The 25,251-nt window shown below is 44.3% G+C and overlaps 1 protein-coding gene across 3 annotated transcripts in view; it reads left to right on the plus strand.

Annotated features, from left to right (window-relative positions):
* The first annotated feature begins 5,892 nt into the window (after positions 1-5,892).
* Positions 5,893-25,251, plus strand: part of ALOX5 (arachidonate 5-lipoxygenase) — a 51,921-nt gene continuing 32,562 nt past the window's right edge. The window contains exons 1-3 of one of the 3 annotated variants that reach the window (XM_053585175.1): positions 5,893-6,092; positions 14,155-14,353; positions 18,712-18,793. Coding sequence is in view for 1 of the 3 variants with exons in the window: in XM_053585174.1 (XP_053441149.1) it covers positions 6,375-6,524; positions 14,155-14,353; positions 18,712-18,793 (431 nt within the window). In the remaining 2 variants the exon portion in view is untranslated. Of the gene's footprint in view, positions 6,093-6,260; positions 6,525-14,154; positions 14,354-18,321; positions 18,501-18,711; positions 18,794-25,251 lie in introns of those variants that run through there. The other 2 variants (XM_053585174.1, XM_053585176.1) reach the window with 2 other exon arrangements.

The raw sequence follows: 25,251 nt of genomic DNA on the forward strand, positions 1-25,251 counted from the left end.
AACAGTACAAAAAGCTTGAAAGTAAAGGGATGGAAAGAGATAATATGAAAACAGCAACCATATAACAGCTGAAGTGGCTATGCTAATATCAGACAAAATAAATTTTAGAACAGAAAAAATGCTATTACAGAGATAAACATGGACATTTTATAGTAAGGTCAATTCATTAGGAAGATAAAACAATACCTATAATCACCTAACAACAGAATCCCAAAACATGAAGCAAGAACTGAAAGAATTGAAGAGAGAAATATATAATTAATAGTAAAATATAGTAACTTAAACACTCCACTTTCAATAATGGATAGAACATCTAGGCAATAGGTCAACAAGAATACAAAAGTCTTGAAAAATAGTTAAAAAAAACTAGACTTAATAACCTTCATAAAGGGCTCGGCACCCATAGCTCAGTGGTTAGGGCACCAGCCACAGACACTGAGGCAGGCAGGTTTGAACGTAGCCCTGGCCTGCTAAACAACAGTGACAGCTTCAACAAAAAAAATAGCCAGGTGTTGTGGCAGGTGCCTATAGTCCCAGCTACTTGGGAGGCTGAGACAAGAGAATAGCTTAAACCCAAGAGTTTGAGGTTTCTGTGAGCTGTGACACCACAGCAGTTTACCAAGGGTGACATAATGAGATTATGTCTCAAAAAAAAAAAACCTTCACAAAGAACAATCCACTCAACACCAACGGAATACACGTGATTCTCAGGAGTATGTCTGGGCACAGTATCTCATGCCTATAATCCCAGAGCTTTGGGAGGCCACGGTAAGAGGACCATTTGAAGCCAGGAGTTTGAGACCAGCCTAGGCAACATAGCAGGACTCTGTCTCTACTTATTTATTGGACAGGTGTGGTGGCATGCACCTATAGTCCCAGCTACTCAAGAGGCTGAGGCAGGAGGATCCCTTGAGCTCAGGAGTTTGAGTTTGCAGTAAGCTACAATCATACCATTCTATTCCACCCTGGGTAATAGAGCTAGATCCTATTTCTCAAAACAAAAAAAAAAGGGAGGAGGGGTACATGAAAAATTCTCCAAGATAAACCATATGCTAGGTCATAAAGCAAGTCTCAATACATTTAAATGGATGTATATAAAGTATGTTATCCATACAAATTACACTTATTCCAAAAAGAAATAAAATTAGAAATCAATAACAAAACAAATTGAACACACGCTTCTAAATTACTAATAGTTCAAGAAATAAATCACAAGGGAAATTACAAAATACTTTGAGCTAAAAGAAAGTGATGATACAATATACCAAAACTTGAGGGAGGCAGCTCAAGTTGTACTTGAAGAGAAATTTATTGCTTTAAATCCCTATATTAAAGATCAAAGTGGAATTTACTGAGATCGGGAATGAAAATAAGTTGATGAAATCAAAAGTTAGTCTGAAAAGATCAACAAAATCGAAAAACCTTTGGTTAGACTGAAAGGAGAATGAATAAGAAAGAGAGAAGACTCAAAATACCACATTAAGGAACAAAAAAGGGGACATTCCTTCTGATCTTATAAAAATAAAGATTATATGGGCGGCGCCTGTGGCTCAGTCCGTAAGGCGCCGGCCCCATATACCGAGGGTGGCGGGTTCAAACCCGGCCCTGGCTGAACTGCAAACCAAAAAATAGCTGGGCATTGTGGCGGGCGCCTGTAGTCCCAGCTGCTCGGGAGGCTGAGGCAAGAGAATTGCTTCAGCCCAGGAGTTGGAGGTTGCTGTGAGCTGTGTGATGCCATGGCACTCTACCGAGGGTGATAAAGTGAGACTCTGTCTCTACAAAAAAAATAAAAAATAAAAAAAAATAAAAATTATATGGAATACTATGGACAGCTGTACACTAACAAATCAGATACTTGGGTGTCCAACCTGTGGCCCACAGGCTGCATACAGATTTTTTGAGGGCTATTTTGCTTATCTGTGGTGTCAAATATGGCAAAAATTATGCATGGACCATTTTTGTGCTCATCACCTTTCATTAGACCCTGTTTATTTAATGTGTAACCCAAGACAACTCTTCTTCTGATGTGCAGCAGAAAAAAGAAAGGTTGGATACTCCTGAATGAAATGGACAAATTACTAGAAAGATACAAACTGTAGAACTGACTTGAGAAGAAATAGATGATCTTAATAGACCTTTAACAAAATTAGGGGATTGACTCGGTAATCAAAAACTACCCACAAAGAAAACCCCAGGCCCACAAGGCTTTACTGCTGAATTCTATCAAGCATTCAAAGTGTTAACACCAGTTTTTCACAAAGTCTTCCAAAAAAATAGAAGTGAGGGAACACTTTCCAACTCATTGTATGAGGTCAATATTACCCAGATATCAAACTAAAGAAAACAAAATATTAAGAAAAAAATCAACATCTCTTATGAATATAGTTACGAAAATCTTAACAAAATACTAACACTGAATTTAGCAACATAAATATACTATACACCAGGACCAAGTGAGATTTACCCTAGGATTGCAAAGTTGGTTTAGTAGCTAAAAATCAAGTAAAATAGGTTCAGCACGTGTATCTCAGTGGTTAGGGCGCTGGCTACATACACCGAGGCAGGCAGGTTTGAACCTGGCCCAGGCCTGCTAAAACAACAATGACAATTGCAACAACAACAACAACAACAAAATAGCCAGGCTTTGTGGTGGGCACCTGTAGTCCCAGCTACTTGGGAGGCTGAGGTAAGAGAATTGCTTAAGTCCAAGAGTTTGAGGCTGCTGTGAGCTGTGATACCATGGCACTCTATCCAAGGCAACAAAGTGAGACTCTGTCTCAAAAAATAAAAAGAAAAGAAGAGAAAAGAAAAAAAATCAATTAAAATAGGACATAGATTAAAGAAATTGAAGAAGACACAAATAAATGGAAAGATGTCCTATGTTCAAAGAATTAATATTAAAATGTTCATACTACCCAAAGATCTATAGAATCAATGCAATCTCTATCAAAATGCAAATGATATTTTTTATAAAAAGAGAAAAAAATCCTAAAATTTGTATGGAACCAAAAAGACCTCAAATAGTGAAAATAATCTTAAGAAAGAGGAACAAAGCTGAAAGCATCACACCCCCTGAATTCAAACTACCTTATAAAGCTAGTAATCAAACAGTATGACGCTAGCATAAAAACAGATATATGGACCAACAGAATGGAGAGTGCAGAAAGAAACTCATGCATATATGATTAATATTTAATAAGAGTGCCAAGAATACACACTATGAAAAAGACAGTCTCTTCAAATACCTGGTTCTGGGAACTGTATATCCACATGCAAAAGAATGAAATTGGACCCTCGTCATATACCATACCCCATAATTAATCTGAAATGGATTAAAAATTTAACTATAAGATCTAAGGCCATAAAACTCCTAGAAAAAAATGTCAGGAAAATCTCCTTCAGTTGATCCCGGCAATGATTTTTGGATGTTACACCAAAAACATAGATTTCTGCAAAAATAAACAAATAGGACTATTTCAAACTAAAAAGCTTCTGCACAGCAAAAGAAACAATCAACAAAATTAAAAGACAATCTACAGAACAGAAGGAAATATTTGCAAACCATATATTTAATAAGGGGTTGATATGCAAAATACACAAAGAATTCACATAACTCAATAGCAAACAAAAAAGAAAGAAAGAAAAAGTAAAACAACCTGATTAAAAAATGGACAGAAGCCTGAATAGACATTTTTCCAAAGAAGGTATACAGTGGCGAACAGGTATATGAAAAGGTCATCAACATAACTAATCATCAGGGAAATGCAAATCAAAACCACAATGAGCTATCATCCCACACTTGTTAGGATGTCTGTATCAAAAAGATAAGGGACCAACAAGCCTTGGTGAGGGCGTGGAGAAAATGGAACCCTTGTGCACTGTTAGTAGAAATGTAAATTGCAACAGCCATTATGGAAAACAGTATAGAGTTCCTCAAAAAATTAAAAATAGAACTACCATATAGTAATTCCACTTTCAACTATATATCCAAAGGAATGAGATAAGTAGATCAAAGAGCTGTCTGCACTCTCATGATCATTACAGCATTAGTCACAATAGCTGAGATATGGAAACAAGCTAAATTTCCATCAGTGGACAAATAAAGAACCAATAGTGGTATCTATATATCTAAATGGGATATTGTTCAGCCATAATGAAGAAGGTTCAGCCATAATGAAGAAATCCCGCCATTTTGCAACAAATGAATGAACCTGGAGAACATTTTGCTCAGTGAAATAAGTCCAGGCACGGTGGCTCACTCCAGTAATCTTCCAGTAATCACTCTGGGAGGCCAAGGCGGGTGGATTGCTGGAGTTCACCAGTTCAAGACCAGCTGAGCAAAAGCGAGACCCCATCTCTACTAAAAATAGAAAAACTGAGGCAAGAGGATCTCTTGAGCCTAAGACTTGGAGGTTGCCGTGAGCTATAAAGGCACAGCACTCTACCCAGGGCAACAGCTTGAGACTCTGCCCCAAATAAATAAGTAAATAAATAAGCCAGATGTATATAAAAAAAATACTGCGTTCTCACTTATATATGGAATCTAAAAAAGTCAAACTCATAAAAGCATAGAGTTGATCGCATTAATGTACGCAGCTATGATTTAATAAAACAAAATTAATTAATTAAAAAAAATAAGCGGGCTGCACCCGTGGCTCAACGGAGTGGGGCACTGGCCCCATATGCTGGAGGTGGTGGGTTCAAACCCAGCCCCGGCCAAAAACTGCAAAAAAAAAAAAAGCATGGAGGCCAAAAACTGCAAAAAAAAAAAAAAAAGCATAGAGTAAAACAGTAGCTACCAGGAGTTAGGGGATGGGGGAAATGGTAACAGTGTTGGCCAAAGGGTACAAACTTTCAATTACAAGATTAATAAGTTCTGGGGACCTAATGTAAAGTACGGTGACCATAGTTTATAATATTGTGTTGTTACTGAAATTGGATATAGAGAGCAGATTTTAAGTGTTCCCATTCACCTTCACACATACATACAAATGATAACTGTAGGTGATGATGGATGTGTTAATCTGACTGTGGCGATCAGTTCACGTGTGTGTGTGTGTGTGTGTGTGAATGTCTCTATTTTTTATGTTACATGTCTAGATACTTTCCGACTGCCCTTGTATATGTCTCAAATCATCAAGTTTTACACCTTGAATTTTTGTCAGTTAAATATTTTAAAGTAAAAATAGTCATAACTTTTAAAAAAGAAAATCAAACTAATACTGCATATGAATATAGAATATAGGAGAAAATTGCATTTCACAATTGATACCGAAAAAAAATTTTGGTAAGATTCAATATCCCTTCATGATAAAAGTGCTAAAACAAAAAAGGAATAAAAGGGAACTCCCTCGATTGATAAAAGTCATCTATGAAAAACCCGTCATACTTTATAATGAAAGGCTGGATGTTCACCTCTTAAATCAGTAACAAGACAAAGACAGCTGCTTTTGCCACCTCTATTTAAACTTGTACTGACGTTCTAGCCAGGGTAAGAAAAATAAATAAAAGGCTTCTAGATAGCCCAAGAGGTAAACCTATCTCTATTTGCACACAACATGATCTTGCATATAGGGAATACACACACACACACACCATTAGAACTAATAAACAAGTTCAGCAAGTTTGCAGAGTACAAAAATGAATATACAAAAATATCAAGCGCCCGCCTGCACCGCGCCCAGAGAGCCCCAGCCTCTGCGTTACAGGTACGATCCTCATTATCAGCGCAGGCACGACCTCCTCCAGGAAGCCTCCCTGGCTCCCCAGAAGGGCTCCCTAGATGGGCTCCGCCACCCCACGTAGACCCACCAGGGGGCGCCTGCTCTAAGTTGCCAAAGCCCCGGTCGCGCGACCTCCCGCTCACACTTGGTGAGGGCAGGGACTCTGTCCAGTTTTAGAGGTTTCTGGAGCCCAACCGCAGCGCCTTGCAGGATCTTGGCCCTGAGGGACTCCGAGGCAGGCAGGAAGGGTGAAGGATGGAAACAGCGAATGAAACTGAATGAACGATGGAGGGGACGAAGGAATGGTAGCCGACGTTGTCCCAGTCCCCTGGCTCACAGAACAACAGAGCCAAGCTGAGGAGAGACACGGTAATAGAGGACTCCTGCCCGGGCAGAGGCGAGGTCCAGGCGGGACCCGGGCGCAGCCAGCTCAGCCGGAGGGCCGGGCCGTGTAGGAGCTAGGGGGCGATGGGGGGTCCGGGCGGGGGCGGGGGCGGGGCGGGGCCTGGGGGCGGGGCGGACCCGACGGCCGCACCGCGGAGAGAGGCAGCCTCCCGACCTGTCCCAGCCAAGAACCGACGCACAGACTCGCGCTGAGGTTCCCCGCGCTCTCGCTGCGCCCGCGGCCCGTGGCACTCGCTGCCCTCTGCGATGCCCTCCTACACTGTCACCGTGGCCACCGGCAGCCAGTGGTTCGCCGGCACCGACGACTACATCTACCTCAGCCTCCTGGGCTCGGCGGGCTGCAGCGAGAAGCACCTGCTGGACAAGCCCTTCTACAACGACTTCGAGCGCGGCGCGGTGAGGGCGTGCGGCTGGGATCCGGCTGGGGCGTGCCCAGGACCCTTCCGGACCGCAGAGGCCCCGGTGGGGGGCACCCGGGGGCCCGTCTGGGCCGCCGACAGCGAGCTGGGGGTGCCCAGGACCCAGACGGGGCGGGTGGATCTGAGCGGGGGGTCGCACTGGACTCTCCTGCAGACAAGACCCGGCTGCGGCGGCCGGGACTCGGGTGGGGGACCCGGCGCTTCCATAGTGCGGTCTGCAGGGGGCCGCGCTTCTCCCCTGGGAGAAGGCGTAAGGCTTCTTCATTTCTTGGATGGGGACTCAGAGGTTCTGGGCGAGTGCTGTAGGATACATTTCTCCTGCCACTGCTTTGTAGGGCTCCTTCCGCAGGTTGCCCTGCTGTGAAGCCCTTCGGAGCTGGTTGGGGAGAGTGTAAGTCAGGGCCCCAAAGGCTTGCGTTCGTCTGAGCTTGACTAGCTAGCTCTGTGCCTCTCTGGACCTCAGTTTCTCCTACTGTAAAATGGAAGGTTGGCTTCAGTCTGGTCTGTGAATCATGAAAGAGCCCAGGCCCACTTGGTGGCTCAGAGGGGTGCTTAGCAGATGTCTTCGCACATTGCAGCTTACATTCTCAGGACAGCCCCTGAGAATGAAATTTAAAGCGAAGGAGCAAGAGAAGCAGGGCCTTGGGAAACATAGGGTTCTTCCCTCGCTCCCAGCAGGATGTACACCAGGGAACACTTCAGAGGAAGAAGAAAGAGAATGACTTCCTTTTCTTCCTCCTCCCTAGAGACCCTGGACGCTGGGAATCGAAGGATTAGAGGTAGCCCACTGTTCATTAAACCTCTAGTCTGTAGCGCCAGGCGCTGTACAAGTGGCCTCTTTTGGAAAGCAGCTTCTGATGCTGGCCTGGACTGAATTCCAGCTCCATGACTCTGTCCACGCATGGACAGGCCAAAGTTCTCTCTGAGCCTTAACAAAGCGCCCAGCCCAGCACCCTGCTCACAGGGCAAGCCCAGCACCCTGCTCAGTAAATGACTCTGAAAGTAGTCCCAGACACCCAGGGAAAATGTTTCTTTCTACAACCCCCAAGTCCTGAATTGGAGTAAAAAGACTTAGACATTACCAAGCTACCATCTCACCACTTAGTTTATTATTAGGTCAAACCCTAAGAAATTGCTAATAATTGACTATTTTTGATGAACACATCCGGAAATTTCATATTTCAATTGAATATGTGTTCAATAAAATTCATGAAGTGTGTTTTAGGTCTGCAGAGGCTTAAGTAAGTAAATAGTACAATAATCTACTTTTCTGGATTTGCAAACTCCAAGTGGGCTTGCTTCTTCCCCAGGAGCCTGAGAACCTTGCTGTAACCTGACTGGGCATTTAGCCAAATTCAGCAGGCTCTTAACCTGGCTTGAGTTGGAACCTGCAAGAATTGTTGGGTATTGAGTCCAAGAGTGACCTTAGTGTTGCTTTCCCAATCAGGGAACTGTCCTGAGGATGGTGGTACAGTGGTGTTAATGTGTTATGCGTGTGAGATGATGAGACCCTCTGCCATTTCTGGAGCGCCTTCATTTATTTCCATTATTTTATGAATTCTCCCAACTCCTAGTGGGGAGGTACAGACTATTTTACCTTTATGATGCCCCCCTGTCTCATTATTCCCCCCAAGGTTCTAGCAGCACAGCGTACCTTGAGTGTGATTTCTTCCGGGAGACACAGTGGTTGATAATGGAGACTTTGGAACAAGAGCAAAAGCACTGCTTTGTTCATTATTGCCCTCTCTGTGTTCTGTCTTCCCCACCCTAAGAATTCATTCAAATGATATTGGATTAAACAACTCAGCTGGAATCCCAGAAGCAAATTTCAGGAGAGATTTGCATGTCCCATTTCCCAGAGTTGAAGGAGTAGCTAGTCCAGAGGGGCTGCTGTGTTGTAGGGAACCAGCTGGGCCCAAAAGCTCTTTGAAAGAAAATCAGTATTTGAGAAAGATCCTGTTGATGCAAACTTACTCCACACCTTGTCTTGCACAACTCAGAGCTACTTCCTCATTCAACAACCAGCACATCTTTAAGGACAATCCATGCCTTTTGGGTAAAGGTAAAAAAGAGAAACCTTAGAGGAAGTATTTGCTGAGAAGATAAGGCAAGCCCATTTTGGTGGGGAAAATGTTACAATCCTCATCCTTAACAATATTAAGAATAACAATAAAGGCAGTTTCCATGCAGCCAGTTCAGTCATGTCCAGGTCATCAACAGATCAACACCCCTTCCCCCAATGCACAATTTATTGGAATAATGGACAGAAATGATTTTTTCCCCTTTAATAAATTGAGTTACAGATCCCTGATTAGTCTCATCAGAGTTCTGCATAGTGATTCTGGTCAAAACTAGGAATCAAGTCCTTCACAGGGGGATTCTTTTGAGCAGGGTCACCTTTACTGGCCCCTCACTATCTGCTGGGGAAATCCCAGATCATACACCCAGTAGCCTTATTTCTGGAGGCTAGCCCAAGGCTAGGAAAATTTGACAAATCTGTTTTTTTCTGTAACTCTGTAAATTTAAAAGATGACTTTAACAGTTCTGAAGATTTATGGGAAAGCCTCGTGGGCCCATTTTATTCTATGACGGTACTTTAAAGAAAGCTAAGGGCAATAGTACGACGTTTAATATGATAGGGTGATGGTTAATATGTGGTTCTTGAATACATTCTAAGTAGACACAAGTCTACTGAGAATACGGTCAGTGAATATTCTTCATCTATTTATAAAGAATAAATTCTAGAATATTTCCTTCTCAGGAATGAGAAGTGGAACTTCCATAGTTGACGCCATCCCCGCACTGACCACCTCCCTAAGTTGTCCTGATTTTCATAGACTGGACAAGCACCACATGTACATGTCAGTACAGTAGGCCCTGTTCCTTATGTTCACCACCTCCATGTATTGACCAGTTTGTTACAGCCACTGAGGGGGTCAACTTACAGAGGTTCTACTGTATATTAGTAGAGAATAAACTTTGCTTCCCTCAATCTCTCTCTGTCTCCCGATGTTCTCTGTCTCAACTCTTCCCTGCATTCTTCCCTCTCTTCTTCTTCATCTTCCTCCCTCTGCCTCTTATATCCCCAGTGCCCCTCATTTCTACTCTCTACCCAAAATTTGGCCCCTTCCCTAGTTTTCTGCTCTGATTTCTCCTTCCCACTCTGTCTTTCAGCTGCCCCAGGGCCCTCTTCTCTGCTTCCCTAATCCCCAGCTTGCTGTACCATGTTTTCCATCTTTCTGCCCCTTGGTGCCCCTAACCACTATCCCCTTTCTCCCTCAGATGAAAACTAGCCAACTTACACTTTGCTGAAATATTCAAAAGCTTTAAAACCATATATCCAAGTGAGATGAGCCATCTGGCCCTTTGTGAGATGAAGCAGGTGGATTGCACATTCCCCCAACTCTCTCTAGCATCCCAACTGCCTCATGATCCATCTCTGTCTTCAGGAAAACTGTACCCAATATTCCTCCTCCCCTTTTGTGTTCCCCCCTCAGGGATCTTGCCCTTACCATTCTGATCACCTGAAATGCCCTACCTGCACCTTTCCATCCCACTCACCTCGCCTGAGAAATATGACCCGCTCCCCAAAGCTGCCTCAAATACCTTCTCTCCTAAGAACCTTTTCCACATCTCTTCCCATGTTGCATGCTCCATCCAGGGCATGGACCAGGGCTCAAAGTTGGGTTTTCCACCTACTAGCTCAGGCTTTTCCCGAGATATGGCCAGGGAGAACAGTGGGAGGAACCCAGGTTTGGCCATCACCCAGGTGTGACTTCTGATCCTGAGACCACCCATTGCCCACTAGTACAGAAGCTTTCTGACCTCTGTCACAGCAAATAGACAACAAATACAGCATCCAGCCCTGTGTACCTGAGGCCCACAGAGGGTAGGAAATTCCACGTACCTTCCTAAGACCATATTTTGCTGTTTGACCCATGTGACCCTGTTCTGGTTGGAGAGAGGTCATACACTGTGACTCTGCCAGTAGCTGCCTCCTGGGCCTCCAGAGCCACAGCCAACAGGCTTTGTCCCTAAGACTTCTTGAGTTGGGTTCAGACTGAACCCCCAGGTCCTTTGTTCACCCCCTTGTTACATTAAGGCCTGAAGGCAGGGCCAGCATAGCCCCTGGGGTGGTCAGAGACAACAAGCCAGGCTGCAGGCCTGTCCCACTGCCCTTGTGGACGGCCGCCTCAGTGGTTGCATTGAGTCCCTGGAAGTCTGTCTAGTGACTTCACTGCAGGTGAAACTCCAGGGCTCTTCTGCAGGCATAGGTGAGAAGGGGTCCCTGGGTGTCCCATTTTCCTGTGACTGCACATCAGGTATGCAGCTGAAGGATCACCCCATTGTCCCCTCTCTAAGAGAAGCTGCTCAGTCTCTTCCTTGTGGTCACCATCCCCAGCTGGACATCTGGCCCTCTCCCAAACTTACCTGTCCTGGACCACCTCCTCGGCATCATCCCCTTCCTCTTTATTCCAAGGTGCTGTCTCCTACCTCCCATAAGAGTGTCGCCATCAGGTCCTGGTGGTGCCTGTTACTTCAGAATGAGCATCCTCTCTCCCCCTCACCCTAGCCTTCCTGGCATCTAGTCCTCAGGGCCACAGGAGAGCCACTTCCCCTGCAGTAGCCATGCTCGGCCCAGCCTGGGCCTACAGTGGCTGTCCCCATGGCCTCACCACATGCCAACTTCCCTCTGCTCCACCTGCTCCAGCAGCACTCCAGTGCCCCGCATTCTTCCCCTGTCCTCACAGCCCCGTCCTCACCCATGGGATTTTTCTTTGGGTTTTGAGCTGAGGGGTTTGAGGTCACAGGTTCCGTTTCTTCCTCCCCTGTGTGTACTCCAGCTACTCAATTTAGAATGTGTAGTTACAAATGCCACAGTGCCAGGGCCCACACTAGCTCATGGCCATTCAAGATAGTGTGGGGACTGGTGCGCTGAGACCCCTGAAGCCCAGGAGGGAGGCCTGGTGGTCCTTGTGTATGCAGCAGCTACCAGCCTGTGCGCCTGGAGAAAGGAGGCCATCCAGGCATGATGCCATTTAAGTTTCTCAGTGGACCTACTAGCTAGATATTGCCAGCCTCAGAGAACAAAGCAATTTTCCCAGCCTGCATGGCCAGTCACTTTGGAGATGGGATATGAATTCAGAGCTCCAGACACCAGAACTCGCCTGGCCCTCTGCCTACTCCTTGATGGGACCAGAGATCCCTGTCTTGGCCCACAATCTGAGGCTAAGGCCTCTGTAGATCCCTATGGTGTGCAGGGTCTGGCATGGGACAGAGCCCCATGGGCATCCAGTCCTGGGCCACTCAGTCCCACTCTGCCCTCCAGATGGGCTCAAGCCCCTTAGACATTTTGCTTCTTTTTCTGTCAAAACTTGCCTGCCCTGGCCCACTGATGCCCCCACACGAAGCCAACCAAAAAGAGCCTTCCTTTTCCCTTCCCTTCTCCCAGATCATTTCTCCCAGTGCCTCACTGGGGCTCCTCTCTCCAGCTCTGCACTCCTGAGCCTGCTGGCTTTTCCCCAAGTGTCACCACCCTCCAGTGAGGACAGGGCCCCTGCGTGACATTGGGTAGGTCCTGTGATCAGTTCTCTATCTGTGTGGCTTTGCCTGTGGCCCTACTTTCCCACAACACAAGCTGTGAGACAAAGATCTCTTTCCTGGAGGTAGCCAGACAAGTCTGTCACCCTCCCTGCAGGAGAGGCACACTGGTAGGACAGAGGCTCGTACACACATAGAAGGACCCAGGACATGCCATCCCAGCACTCAGGCCTGGCTCCTTTGTCCTAAGAAACTGTTCTGATCTTCAGGCTCAGGCCCAGACCACTGGGCACAGGGAGGAAGCTTCCGCTTTCTGACCACAAGCGTCTGGCCTTGGCGACAGCTTGACATACAAACTGCTCATGGTGTTCAGAGCAGAAACATTTACTGAAAACACCCAACTTCCCTTTCCTGTTGGGAATTCCTCCAGGGGCTCTCCTGGCAGCATGGAGAGAGGGGGATGGAAACACAGATACATGGGGTCACACAGGATGGACACCCTGTGCCCTCCATCTGCTTCATGGTCACATTGAAAATTAAAGATTCTTCTGCCAAGGAGAAGTTTAAAGATTGGTGAGATCTGGCTCAGAAATTGCATTGGAGGGCACCGAGTCCAGGGCTTCCCAAACCCACTGGTCATCAGAATGCCTGATGCAATCCTGAGCCCCTCTGGCCTTCCCTCTGCCACTGATTGCTGCTGAGAAGCAGACCACCTACAAGCCATGGCTGCTGCTGCTGGGCCTACCCATGTCCTAGAGACAGGAGCTTGGCATGGGGGGACCTGAGCAGTTCCATCCCTGGATCTGGAGGTGGCACCTTCTAGCCACACGGCCAGCTTCAACCTGCTACCAGGGGTGCACCAAATGCAGCAGGGACCAGTTGGTCTGATTGTTCTCAGCATCACCATGTGACTGTGAACTGCGGGTGTCCCAGGAAGACTTGAATCTGTGCAACTTCCCCTGTGTCTGAGCCTCCCCATTTTTACTCCCTGAGAACTAGAGTGAGATAAAGTGGCCTGTAATGGAAAAGTCTGGAAAGCAATTCCAGCTCTCCCAATTAATAGCTGAAGCAGAACTTACTGACCCTCACTGTCCTCATCCATGAAACAGATCATACCTCCCTCACCTTCCCAAGTTGTCATGGGGACCCAAGGTCATGTCACCAAGCACTCTGCCAGCTGGAAAAGTCGCCTATATCATGCCAGCTTGCCTTCCTGCCTAGCAGAGTTGGCCTAGTGAGTAGGGGTGCTGAGGAGGACCCTCACCAAGCACAGCCTCACAGGTGCAGCACAAGCCTGGGTGTCTCCCCCAGTCCAGCCCATGCCCCCTCTAGCAACACCATCCTGGCTCTCTGGATGTTCTTCTCCAAACAGCAGAGCCCAGAACCCAGCACCCACCCTTGAAAGGGCAGAGCTTGTAAGCACTTTGGCTGAACAAACTAAGGAGTTCATGTAATGTGCCTCTAATGTGGCTTACTGTAGGGAAAGCAAAACTCTTACCTTTTCCCGTTTCAGCTGGGCCTGAGAATTGAATTGGCATAAGACAGATAAATGAAAGAAAAGCATATGCATTTATTTAATACAAGTTTTACATGGCACAGGAACCCTTGTAAGGAAATGAAGATCCCGAGAAACAGTTAGGGTCAACCACGTACATACTGATTTGCACAATGAGTAGTTAAGTGATGACGTGACCAAGCCAGGGGGTTAGGCTCAGCAGGTAATTGGGTGGAGAAATGACTGGTAAGATAACGGTTTGTGTAACAAGGTGTATTTGTATGGATTTCCTTTGGCCTCAACTTTCCAACCTTGATGAAAAGAATGTTACTACCTTTCAGTTTTATGGTCTAGGGAGGACATCCTTCACATGGGAATTCATACTCAGTTTTTAAGAAATAGCACAAAGTTCAGAGTGATCCTTTTACACCTGCTGTTTGTTTTAGTGTCTTTCATTCAAAAATAGCCAGTATGCCAGAGCAGCACATTTGGGGCTGGCATATTCTTAGCTGCTTCAAAACAAAGGCGCAGGAGAGCACAGCCGGTCTGATCTGCCTGTTCTCCTCCTCAGGTCGATTCCTACGATGTGACTGTGGATGAAGAGCTGGGTGAGATCCAGCTGGTCAAAATTGAGAAGCGCAAGTACTGGCTGCATGACGACTGGTACCTGAAGTACATCACGCTGAAGACGCCCCTGGGTGACTACATCGAGTTCCCCTGCTACCGCTGGATCACCGGAGAGGGCGAGATTGTCCTGAGGGATGGGCGTGGTGAGCAACTCAGGACCCTTCCACCTTCCACCTTCCACCCTAGGCTTTCCCTCCCCAGGAACTGTATCTGCATAAGGGACAACCCTGGCATCCTGGGGGCAGCACCTGCTCTGGGCCTCCACACACCTGCAGGAAGCGCACGTTCCTTGGCCACCAGTGCACCCAGGGTGGAGTGAGTGCTCCCAGGCCACATGGCCAGCTGTGTCCTCTCTCTGCACTACAGTCCTACAGGAGATGGTTAAGTCGCCCTTTTGTCAGCAGGTAACTAGTAGCATAAACTTGGAGAGCATACCCCTGCATGAGAGCTCTCCAGTTGCCAGGATTGTGGCACCACTTTCCAGAGTCACCTCCTTACCTCTGTGAGATCATAGTAGAGCTCAGGAATGCTCAGGGCACCCCAAAGGCCTGAGGAGGAAAGGATGGACCATGCACACCCCACGTGCCAGCGCCAAGGGGCCATGCGCGAGCTTGGAGTTCACAGTCATGGTTCCTAAACCTAAGGTCTCACTTTATCCTGAAAGAAAAAAGAACCTAAAATCTTCCCCCCTCAGTCTAAACCCCAAAGTTGCAAACCCTAGTCTGGCATTTCCTTGGGAGGCCATTCTTTGCAAGGGACGTGCAGCTGGCCTGGTACAGAGAATCCGAGAGGGAAGCAGATGTCAGAGGCTAGCCAAGGCCACTCTCTCTCTCTGAATGACACCCTGTGCATACCAGCTTCTTAGTGTGCAGATTCAAATTCGAGCTTGGCAAAATCCTACCTCACTGCAAGTTATGGCCCTTTGGTTTGCTCCCAATCTAAACCTGGAATGATAAACCCTCAAAGGCAGCCATTATAATAATGAGGATAAGGGCAGCTGCTTCTCCCCAGGGTGTCTGATGCTTCCTCATTGACAAAGCATTTCCTATCACTAGTCTGTTTGCTCTTCACAGAAGTTTGGTAGGATAAGATGAGAATAACTGTTAGCCCTATTTTATAGCTAAGAAAACCAAAACAAAGGAGAAAAAAAGCTCTTCCTTACCTGGCATTCATAAGCTATCAGACTAAATCTCATTGCTTTTGATATGGAATTTGACTTAAGAAACCATATTCCAAGAATACTTCTGAACTGAATGATTGTGACAAAGAGGATTTTTGTCCCCCTACCTTGAGGCAGGAAAAGCATCACTAAGTTCCTTTTGTCTTGTGATTGTCAAAATGTGGAAGGTTGTAAACAGGCAGTTTTTTAGTATTTGGCTCCATATCTCCCTCCTATCCATACCATGTGAGGTTTCAGTTGTGAAGTCCTTCTTCCCTTCAGTTGGAAGTCCTTCTTCCCACCCTTCAGCTCTTCACAGTAAAAGAACTGATGATGGTACACTCAAATTATGTACACTCTCTAGGGTTTAAGAAAAAGACTTCAGAAAAATGTGGGCCCCTGTGTACCACTAGTCCTGATGGGGAAAGGGAGATAAGGAGTGCCAGAATAATCCAGAAGGGGAGTGACCTGGAGACCACTCCCTTGGAGGAGCTATGGCCCCTCCTGCCATCCCCATGCCCTCCTCCCAGGTTGGAGTTCCAAGTGGCTGTGCCTGAGGTAAGATCATTGATGAAGTCCATTCCCATCACCTGCAGAGACTGGACAGGGTGGAGGATGGGCAGAGAAACTATCCAGAAAGCTCCACTGTTATTGCTATGTAACCAACCACCTTGGTAGTTTTAAATAGCCACTGAATTTGGCTCATGATCTTGCAGTCTGGGAATTAAGGAAAGGCTCTGCTGGGTGGTTCATCTGTGGCCCAAATGGCATCAGCTGAGGGGTCTGGGGCTCAAGCGATTCTTCTCTTGTGTGCCTTGTGTCTTAGGGCTCCTTGGCCTCTCTCTCCATCTAGCATCTTGTACTTTAAGGCTTCTCAAAGCATGGTGGCCGTGGGGTACTTGCCCTTCTTACATGACACCTGGCTTCCAGGAGTAAGTATTCCAAGTGCAAGCAGTCTCTTCAGGCCTGGCCCTGGAAACTGGCATAGTGTGACACCCATCATATTCTCCTGGCCCAAGCAGTCACTGAGCTCACCCAGACTCCAGGGCAAGGGACATAAACCCCCCACTTCTCTAGGAAGGAATGTCAAAGAATTTGTGGCCATTATTAATCCACCACATGCAAAACCTGGAAATGAGCAAGCCCAGCCCACAAGTCATTCAATCACTCACCACGTGATAACTTCTTAAATATTTCACTATTATACTTTAACTGAACAAAAAAGTCAGAGGACTATCACCATGGCCCCAGGGATTCAGAGTATCTGTGTGAAGGAAGAGCTTCATTAAGACACTTGGAAACCTGCCACCTTCTGCAGTCAGCCCAGACTTTCTTAACCTGCCATGTTCCTGGAACTTTGGGTAGAGTCTTCCAACACCCTGAGGACAAGGAGAAACAGAGCCATTCTCTTTCTGAAATTTGGCATGTTGCAGTTCCACATGTTTTGACTTATGCGTAAATCTCTTCACTAGAAGCTGAAGAGATTTAACTCCTTAGAGCCAAGGTGCCCCAGAGATAGGCTGGTTTGGGGGTAGACTCTTCTCTGCCAAAACCTCCCTGGGTTGCAGGTTCTTCTATAGCAACTTAACAGAATATTTTTATGACTGTGGCATCTACTTTTTAAAAGACTAGTCAAGTGCAGTAATAAGAAGAGGGGAAAGAGTAGGATAAACAGTTCAATCTATAACGGGGAACAATCAAATAAGATAACTCACTACCTTCAGACCAGCCTGTTGCACCTAATAATAAAAACAAGGCTTGAATTTTGAATGTCTTTGATTTGGGGGTTTTTTTATTCCATTTTTTGAGTAATTAATTCTTGTTGTGTTTCACAACAATTATCAGTCCATATTAGAATGGAAGTTTTAAAAACCTAGTGTTTTTTCAGCACACCCCTTGGTGTGAAGGGCTCAACTCCAAATTGAACTTTACTTTAGAATTGAAAACAATATAATCTTAAAATCTATACCCTCATATTAATTTGAAATTTAAAAAAAAAAAACCTGGTGCTTCACCACAGAGAGTGGGAGAAACACTATTATAGGCCCCTTTCCAGGAGATCTAGGCTCCTCCTCGGGGCTCCATTGACTGTGTTCACTGGCTTTCTCTTAAATAATAATACAAAGAGCAATCCTGACACGACCTCATTTGCTCTAAAGACCCTGAGAAGTGACCCTGTTCTTAGCCATATGGCCCAACTCCTGAAATGAAAGATGGTGAAAGGACAGGCTGAGAGACAAGACAGCCTCTAAGCCTGGGCTTGGAGGGAGGAAGGGCAACCTCTGGCCCTTGGTAACTACCAGCAGGATGATAATAACCATTGTTCCCATTTCTTGGGCATTTATCAATGCCAGGCACAATGCAGAGGGCTTTGCTACATTCTCTCTCTAAATGCAACACTGTGACCCTGAGAAATGGGAATCATTGTCTCGCAATGACTTTTGAGGAAATCAGAAACTCTTGCTCTAGGTCACAGATTTAAGTGACAGATCCCAAGTCCAAACACACATGTCTCTTCTAAAGCCCACAATCTAGTGTACTACACTCTGTTTTAGACTTCAACTTCATTCTCAATCTTCTGTATAGGCACCATAGGGAACTGGTCAGTGTTGGCATCTTAAGTCACACATTTCTCCATGAAGCAACCAAATAGACTTAGAAGCATGAGAGCTACAAGTCCTTCTCTCTCAGGCCACACCAAAGTTCACAATCACCTGCCATTTCTGCTCAGTGTAAGAATTACAGGGAAGAGGAGTAAACTATTGTGCAGTGGTTTAAAAATACCTACCAACATCCACAAAATGCCCTTCCTCCTCAGAGAGAAGGCAGTTATGCACCAGGGGCCCAGGGTTTCTGCAAGCGCAAGGTCCTGAGGGGCTGAGAGGAATGCTAGAGCCCACAAGTGGAAATGCACAGCCAAATGCAGAGATGGGCACACACCGCACCCGCTGAGCTCGAGGAAAACCAAGCCCAGCTCGTGCATCTGGACGTGATTCTCTGGGCACTGAAGGGCAGAGGACCGAAGCCTTGCTGAATGAGTGGACAAGAGGATGAGGAACTGGATTTGCCTTTTTTAAAGGGAGTGGCCAAGAGCATGGGATTTGATCTTCTGTTGAAAATCTACTAATTAGGTGTGTAACCTTGGGCAAACCACAAGAGTAAAGCTCTTCAACCTCCCCAAGCTGTGGTTTCCTCACCATAAAATGGGGGAGTGTTCCAAGGCTTCAGTGAGATGATGCAGGTAAAGCAGTCCATCCAGGAAGGTCAGCGGAGGGAGACCTGAGCATGGATGTTGCTGTCATTCGTCTATAGGTTCCACTCATACTTGTTCTTTCTTCACAGCAAGGTTGGCCCGAGATGACCAAATTCACATTCTCAAGCAACACAGGCGTAAAGAACTGGAAACACGGCAAAAACAGTACCGGTGAGTTATGACATAAGACCAAGCGGCCATGGGCCCATGGTTTCTTCTATCTCAGGTGCATGGTATGAAGTAAATCTTGACCACAGCATATGGCCCGTCCCTTTGGTAAGTCACCCAGGCACCAGCTTCCTCTGGTGGCCCTGCAATCCCCCTTTGCCTACCACTCCAGGTAGAGATGGTGAAGAGAGTTAGGAAAAAACAGGATCAACCATATTGGCATGTAGGAGGAATGGACAGCAAAAGTTTAAACATACCATAATGTTCCCCACTTCCCTTTGGAGGAATTGCCCTTCATTTTTTTATGTCTTTTTATAATAATTTGATCATAAATGTGACACATGATCAACAACAAAATTGATAAATCTTTAGCTAGCTGACCAAGAAAAAAAAGACTCGAGTTACTAAAATTAGAACTAAGAGAGAAAAAAATTCAATACCAACCCCACAGAAATTAAAATGAATTAAAAAAGAATACAATGAACAACTGTATGCCAACAAATTAGTTCACTTAGATGAAATGGGAAAGCTCCCAGAAAGTAACTCAAAAAACTACCAGAAGTAACTCAAGAAGAAATATGTTATCTGAATAAACCAATCATAATCAAAGAGATTGAATTAGCAATTTTTGAATTTCCTGCAAATAAAATCCCAGGCCCAGATGGCTTCACTGGTGAATTCTAGCAAATATTTGAAGAATTAATACTAATCTTGCATCTTTTAAAGAAAAAGAAGAGGAAGAAACACTCCCCAACTCATTATATGACATCAGTAGCATACTAAAACCAGATAAAGACATCACTAGAAAAGAAAACTGTGTATCAATATCCCTTATGAATATAGATGCAAACATTTCAACAAAATACTAGCAAGCCAAATCCAGCAGTATATAAAAGGCATTATACAATATTAACAAGTAGAATTTATCACAGGAATGCAAGGTTGGTTTAACTTCAAAAATCAATTAATCTAATACACCATATCAATAGAGTAGAGGACAAAAAACATATAATCATCTCAATGGACACAAAAAAGTACCTGGCAAAATCCAATGCCTTTCATGATAAATACCCTCAAAAATAGGAATTAAAGGGAACTTCCTCAGCTTGATAAAGGATATCTACAAAAAGCTCATAATTAATGTCATACTTAATGGTGAAAGACTGAATGCTTTCCCCCTAAGATCCAGGAACAGGATAAGGATGTCCACTTTTGCCAGTTCTAGTCAACATTGGTCTGGAAGGCCTACCAAGGTCGGTTAGAGAAGGGAAAAACAAGTACCCACATTAAAGTACAGTAAATAAAAGTATCACCATTTGTAGATGACATAAACATGTATATGGAAAATCCTAAGGAATTCACCAAAAGAAACAATTAGAACTAATAAACCAACAAGGTTTCAGAATACAAGTTCAATATACAAAAATCATTTTTATACACTAGCAACCCACAATATAAAAATAAGAAAAAAATCCTTTTACAACAGCATCAAAAGGAATAAAATACTTATGAATAAATTTAATAAAAGTAGTCCAAGACTCATGCAAGGAAACTATAAAACATTGTTGAAAGTAAGTAAAGAACATCTAAGTAAGTTGAAAGACATCTTACATTCATGAATCATAAAACATAATTTTAGCCAGGTGCAGCAGTGCTACCTGTACTTGTAAGGCTGAGGTGGGAAGATCACTTGAGTTTGGAAGTTCAAGATCAACCTGGGCAACACGATTGAGGCCCCCATTGAAGGAAGGAAAGAAGGAAGGGAGAGAGGGAGGGAAGGAGGAAGGAAGGAGGGAAAAAACTTAATTTTGTTAGCATGACTATACTCTCCCAAATAACGTATAGATTTTGTAGAAATTGACAAGCTGTTTCTCAAATCCATATGGACCTTATGGAAATGTAAGGAACCCAGAATAGCCAATACAATCTTTAAAAAAAGAAAAAAAAGTTATAGGACTCACACTTCCCAATATCAAAATTACTACATAGCTGAGATATTCAAGACAATATGATATTGGTATAAGGATAGATAGATACATATATCAATGAAAAAGAATTAAGAACTCAGAAATCAGCTCTTTGATTTATAGTCATTTCATTTTTGACAGAAGCAGCAACACAATTCAGAGGAGAAAGAATAGTCTTGTCAACAAATAGTGCTGGGAAAACTGGATAGACACATGCAAAACAATGACCCTTACCTTACATCATATGCATAAATTAACTCAAAATGAATCAAGTACCTACATGTAGGAACTAAAATATAAGACCCTTTGAAGAAAACATAGGAGTAAGCTTTGACTTTAGATTTGGCAAAGGATTCTTCCATGTGATACCAAAAGCATATGCAACCAAAAAAAATAGATAAATTGATGTCATCAAATGTTAAAACTTCTATGTTTCAATGGACACAATAAAGAAAATGAAAAGATAGCCCACAGACTGAGAGAAAATACTTGCAAGTCATATATCTGATAAGGGGCTTCCATCCAGAATGAATAAAGAACTCTTGCAACTGAATAATAAAAGACAAACTGCCAGATAAAAAGCAGGCAAGAATCCGAGGAAACATTTCTCTAAAGAAGATATACAAATGGTCAACAAGCACATGAAAAGATGCTTGACATATCGGTCACCTGGGAAATGCAAACCAACACCACAGTGAGATAGCACTGCATACCCACTAGGATGGCTAGAATCAAAAAGTCAGATGGTAACAAGTGTTGACAAGGATGTGGAGAAATCAAAATCCTCATTCACTACTGGTAGAAATGTAAAATGGTGCAGCTGCTTTGGAAAACAGCCTAGTAGTCCCTAACTATTAAACAGAGAATTACAATATGACCCAGAAATTCCACTCCTAGGCAGATACCCAAGAGAAATGAAAATGTATGTCCACATAAAAACTTGTAAATGCATGATTATAGCAGCAGTATCCATAATTACAACCCAAATGACTGTTCACGAACAAATGGATAAAATGTGTATCTGTATAATTTGGCCATGAACAAGGTATGAATTACTGAGACATGCTACAACATGGATAAACCTTGAAAACTTTATGCTAGGTGAAGGAAACCAGTCACAAAAGGTCAAATATTGTATGATTCCTTATATATAAAATTTACAGAACAGGAATCTGTAAAGACAGAAAGTAGAGGCTTGGCGCCCGTAGCTCAGTGAGTAGGGCACCAGCCACGTACACTGGAGCTGGCAGTTTTGAACCTGGCCCGTGCCTGCTAAGTAACAAGGGTAACTGCAACAACAACAACAAAAAAAAAAAAAAACACTTCACATTCACTAGACTGGCTAAAGCCAAAAAGACAGATAAGTGTTACCAGGGGTGTGGAGAAATTGGCATCCTTATACATTGTTAGTGGAACGTAAAATGATGCAGCCACTTTGGAAAACACATCAGCAGTTCCTCAAAATCATAAACAGAGTTACCATATGACCCAGCAGTTCTTCTACCATATATCTACCCAAGAATAGTGAAATCATATGTCCACACAAAACACTTGTACACAAATATTTATAGCAACATTATTCATCATAGTGTGAAAGCAGAAACAACCTAAATTCCATTAACTAATAGTGGATAAACAAAATATGCTGTATCCATACAGTGGAATATAATTTGCCATTAAAAAGTAATGAACTGCAGATACATGCTGAGCCATGAATGAATCTTTAAAACATTATGATAAATGAAACATTCTTTTACAAAAGACCACACCTTGCATTCTAGCTATATGAAATGTGCAGAAGAGGCAAGCCTGGAAAGACAGACGGGTAGATTAGTGGTTGCCATGGTACTCGGAGTTGGGGATGGGGCATGGGGAGTGAGCATCAGTGGGTATGAAGTTTCTTTCTGGGGTGAGAATATTCCAAAATTGGATCATAGTGAATGTGAATATACTAAAAAACTGTGAATATACTAAAAAACTTCCAGCATACTTTTAAGGGGTCACTTTTAAGGTAGGTAAATTATATCTCAATAAAGCTACTTGAAAAATAATAACACCTTTCATAAAGAGTGCTTCTCTGGAAACAGGTGGCTAAGGGGCTGTCTGCACCGTCTGAATGTGCTCTTTGTATCACTGGGGAGCTTTGAGTAAGCAGGTTATTCTCCAGTCTTCCCCAGTCCACACCCGTGCTGTGTATATCTGGGCTTCTTTCATTTCATTTCCTACCATTGACCCCTGGAAACATTTGAGTCTGTGATTCCTTCCCAGGGAAAGGAACAGAAGGAATTATTCTACACAGGCAGCAGAGTTACCTGGGCTGCACAGGGGACTTTGGGAGTGACGGTCATGTCACTTTACACGTCCCTCCATAGTTTGACCTCTTATGAGGAATGGGTAGTATGTCTGGGGTTTTTTTCCTGTGGATACCTGATTAGACTTGCTGTCTACTCCCCTAACAGGACATAAACTAGCCCAATTCTCTGGGAGATGAGGACTAGTGGAGAGGAGCAGAGGGTTTTCTGGTGAGATGTTGTGTCCCTTTCTTAAATCTAATCATCATTTTTCTTCCTCCTTCCACTCCTTGGCCTTCTTCAGACCCCTCCTCTACTTCCTTTCAGGGCATGCTGAACTTTGCACTATCTGCACAACCTTAGAGTTCCTCTTTCACATGAATTCTCAGGCTTCCGGTCAGAGGCTGGAAGTAAAGCAACAGCTAAGAATAGCCCTAGGTCAGAAAGCCAGCACACCCAGCTACATAGGCAGATGGAGGAGCCAGCCCAGGTTATCAACCCACCACCCGCGCATTCTCACTGTGCTGCATCTGTGTGCTGTACATCCCAGGAAATACGTCCTATAATCTTTTAATCAACATCATTTAACATGACCTTTCTGTGACTTGCATTTTTCACTCACCATTATGTATTTTGTTTGTTTGTTTTTGTTTTGTTTTGTTTTGTCTTTTGAGACAGAGTCTCACTTTGTCACCCTCGGTAGAGTCCCGTGGTGTCATAGCTCACAGCAGCCACAAACTCTTAGGCTCAAGTGATTCTCTTGCCTCAGTCTCCAAGCAGCTGGGACTACAGGCGCCCGCCACAACACCCAGCTATTTTTAGAGATGGGGTCTGGCTCTTGCTCAAGCTGGTCTGGAACCCGTAAGCTCATGCAATCCACCCACCTCGGCCTCCTAGAATGGTCTAGGATTGCAGGCGTGAGCCACGGCGCCCGGCCAACTCGTCATTATGTTTTGAAGAGAATCCAGTTGGCACAGATAGATAAGGTCACGCACTTAACTTCTGGATAGCACACCTTTGTCTGAAATAACCCGCCATGCTCATGCACTCTGCTGGGGGGGGCGTGCAGGCTGGCTTTCATTTCTAGCTGTTACAAACCAAGTAAGCAGTGAGCTTTCTCCCACATCCCTCTGTGGTGTCATGCAATAATCACTTAAGGAAATATTCCTAGAAGTAGGTGTGTATTTGTAAATTTTCCAAAGGGGTTCTGCCAGGTTACACCCTAACAGCTTTTTCTGAGAGCTGCTATTTCCCTACATCATCAACACTTTTCATTCCTGTTAATCTCATGTGTCTAAAAAAGTATCTCATCATTTTCCTTTTCTTAAATTGCTACACATCTTGTTTTATGTGGACATACCATAACTTAAGCAACAATTCCCCTCTTGACAGACATTAGGCTTGTCTCCCATTCGTATGCTTGTGTGGGGCATTAACTGTACTAACAGTGCTGCCAGAAGCAACCTTGTACAAACATCTTGATGTGGTGGTGCCTTAATTATAGACAGATCCATTTTCAGAGCTCAGATAGCGGGACCCAGTCAGCATTTTTTATTTTAAGTAATACTGGCAAAAATCCTTTCACAAAATTGTAAGTAATTTTCAGTCCCACCAATCATATATGAAAAAATACTTTCATTCATATCTTCACCAACATCTGATGAACTCAATCTTTTAAATGTTTGGCAATCTAAAAATCCGTAAGTAAAAAGCCGGGTGCAGTGGTTCACGCCTGTAATCCCAGCAGTCTGAGAGGATGAGGCCGGTGGATTGCTTGAGCTCATGAGTTTGAGACCAGCTCTGAGCAAGAATGAGACTCAGTCACTAAAAGTAGACAGGCGTTGTGGTGGGTGCTTGTAGTCCCAGCTACTTTGGAGGCTCAGGCAAGATCACTTGAGCCCAAGAGTTTGAGGTTCCTGTGAGCTATGATGCCAAGGAACTCTACTGCGGGCAACAAAGTAAGACTCTGTCTCAAAAAAAAAAAAATCCCAAAGACAGACCCCATGGTTATTTTAGCCTACGTTCCCCTGGCCACTGGTGAATTAGTTAAGCATCACTGCATTGGCTCTTCAACATTGCCTATTTATATGCTTTATTTTTCTGCAGGTTCTTTTAATTATCAGTCCACAAGAGCTGTTCCTGCATCAGGGTAGTTTCCCTTTGTTACATGTGTAGCATTTATCATTTGTCTTCTGTTACTTTT

Source organism: Nycticebus coucang, chromosome 3 (genome assembly GCF_027406575.1).
Source record: "Nycticebus coucang isolate mNycCou1 chromosome 3, mNycCou1.pri, whole genome shotgun sequence".
In the NCBI taxonomy this organism is placed as follows: Eukaryota; Metazoa; Chordata; class Mammalia; order Primates; family Lorisidae; genus Nycticebus; species Nycticebus coucang.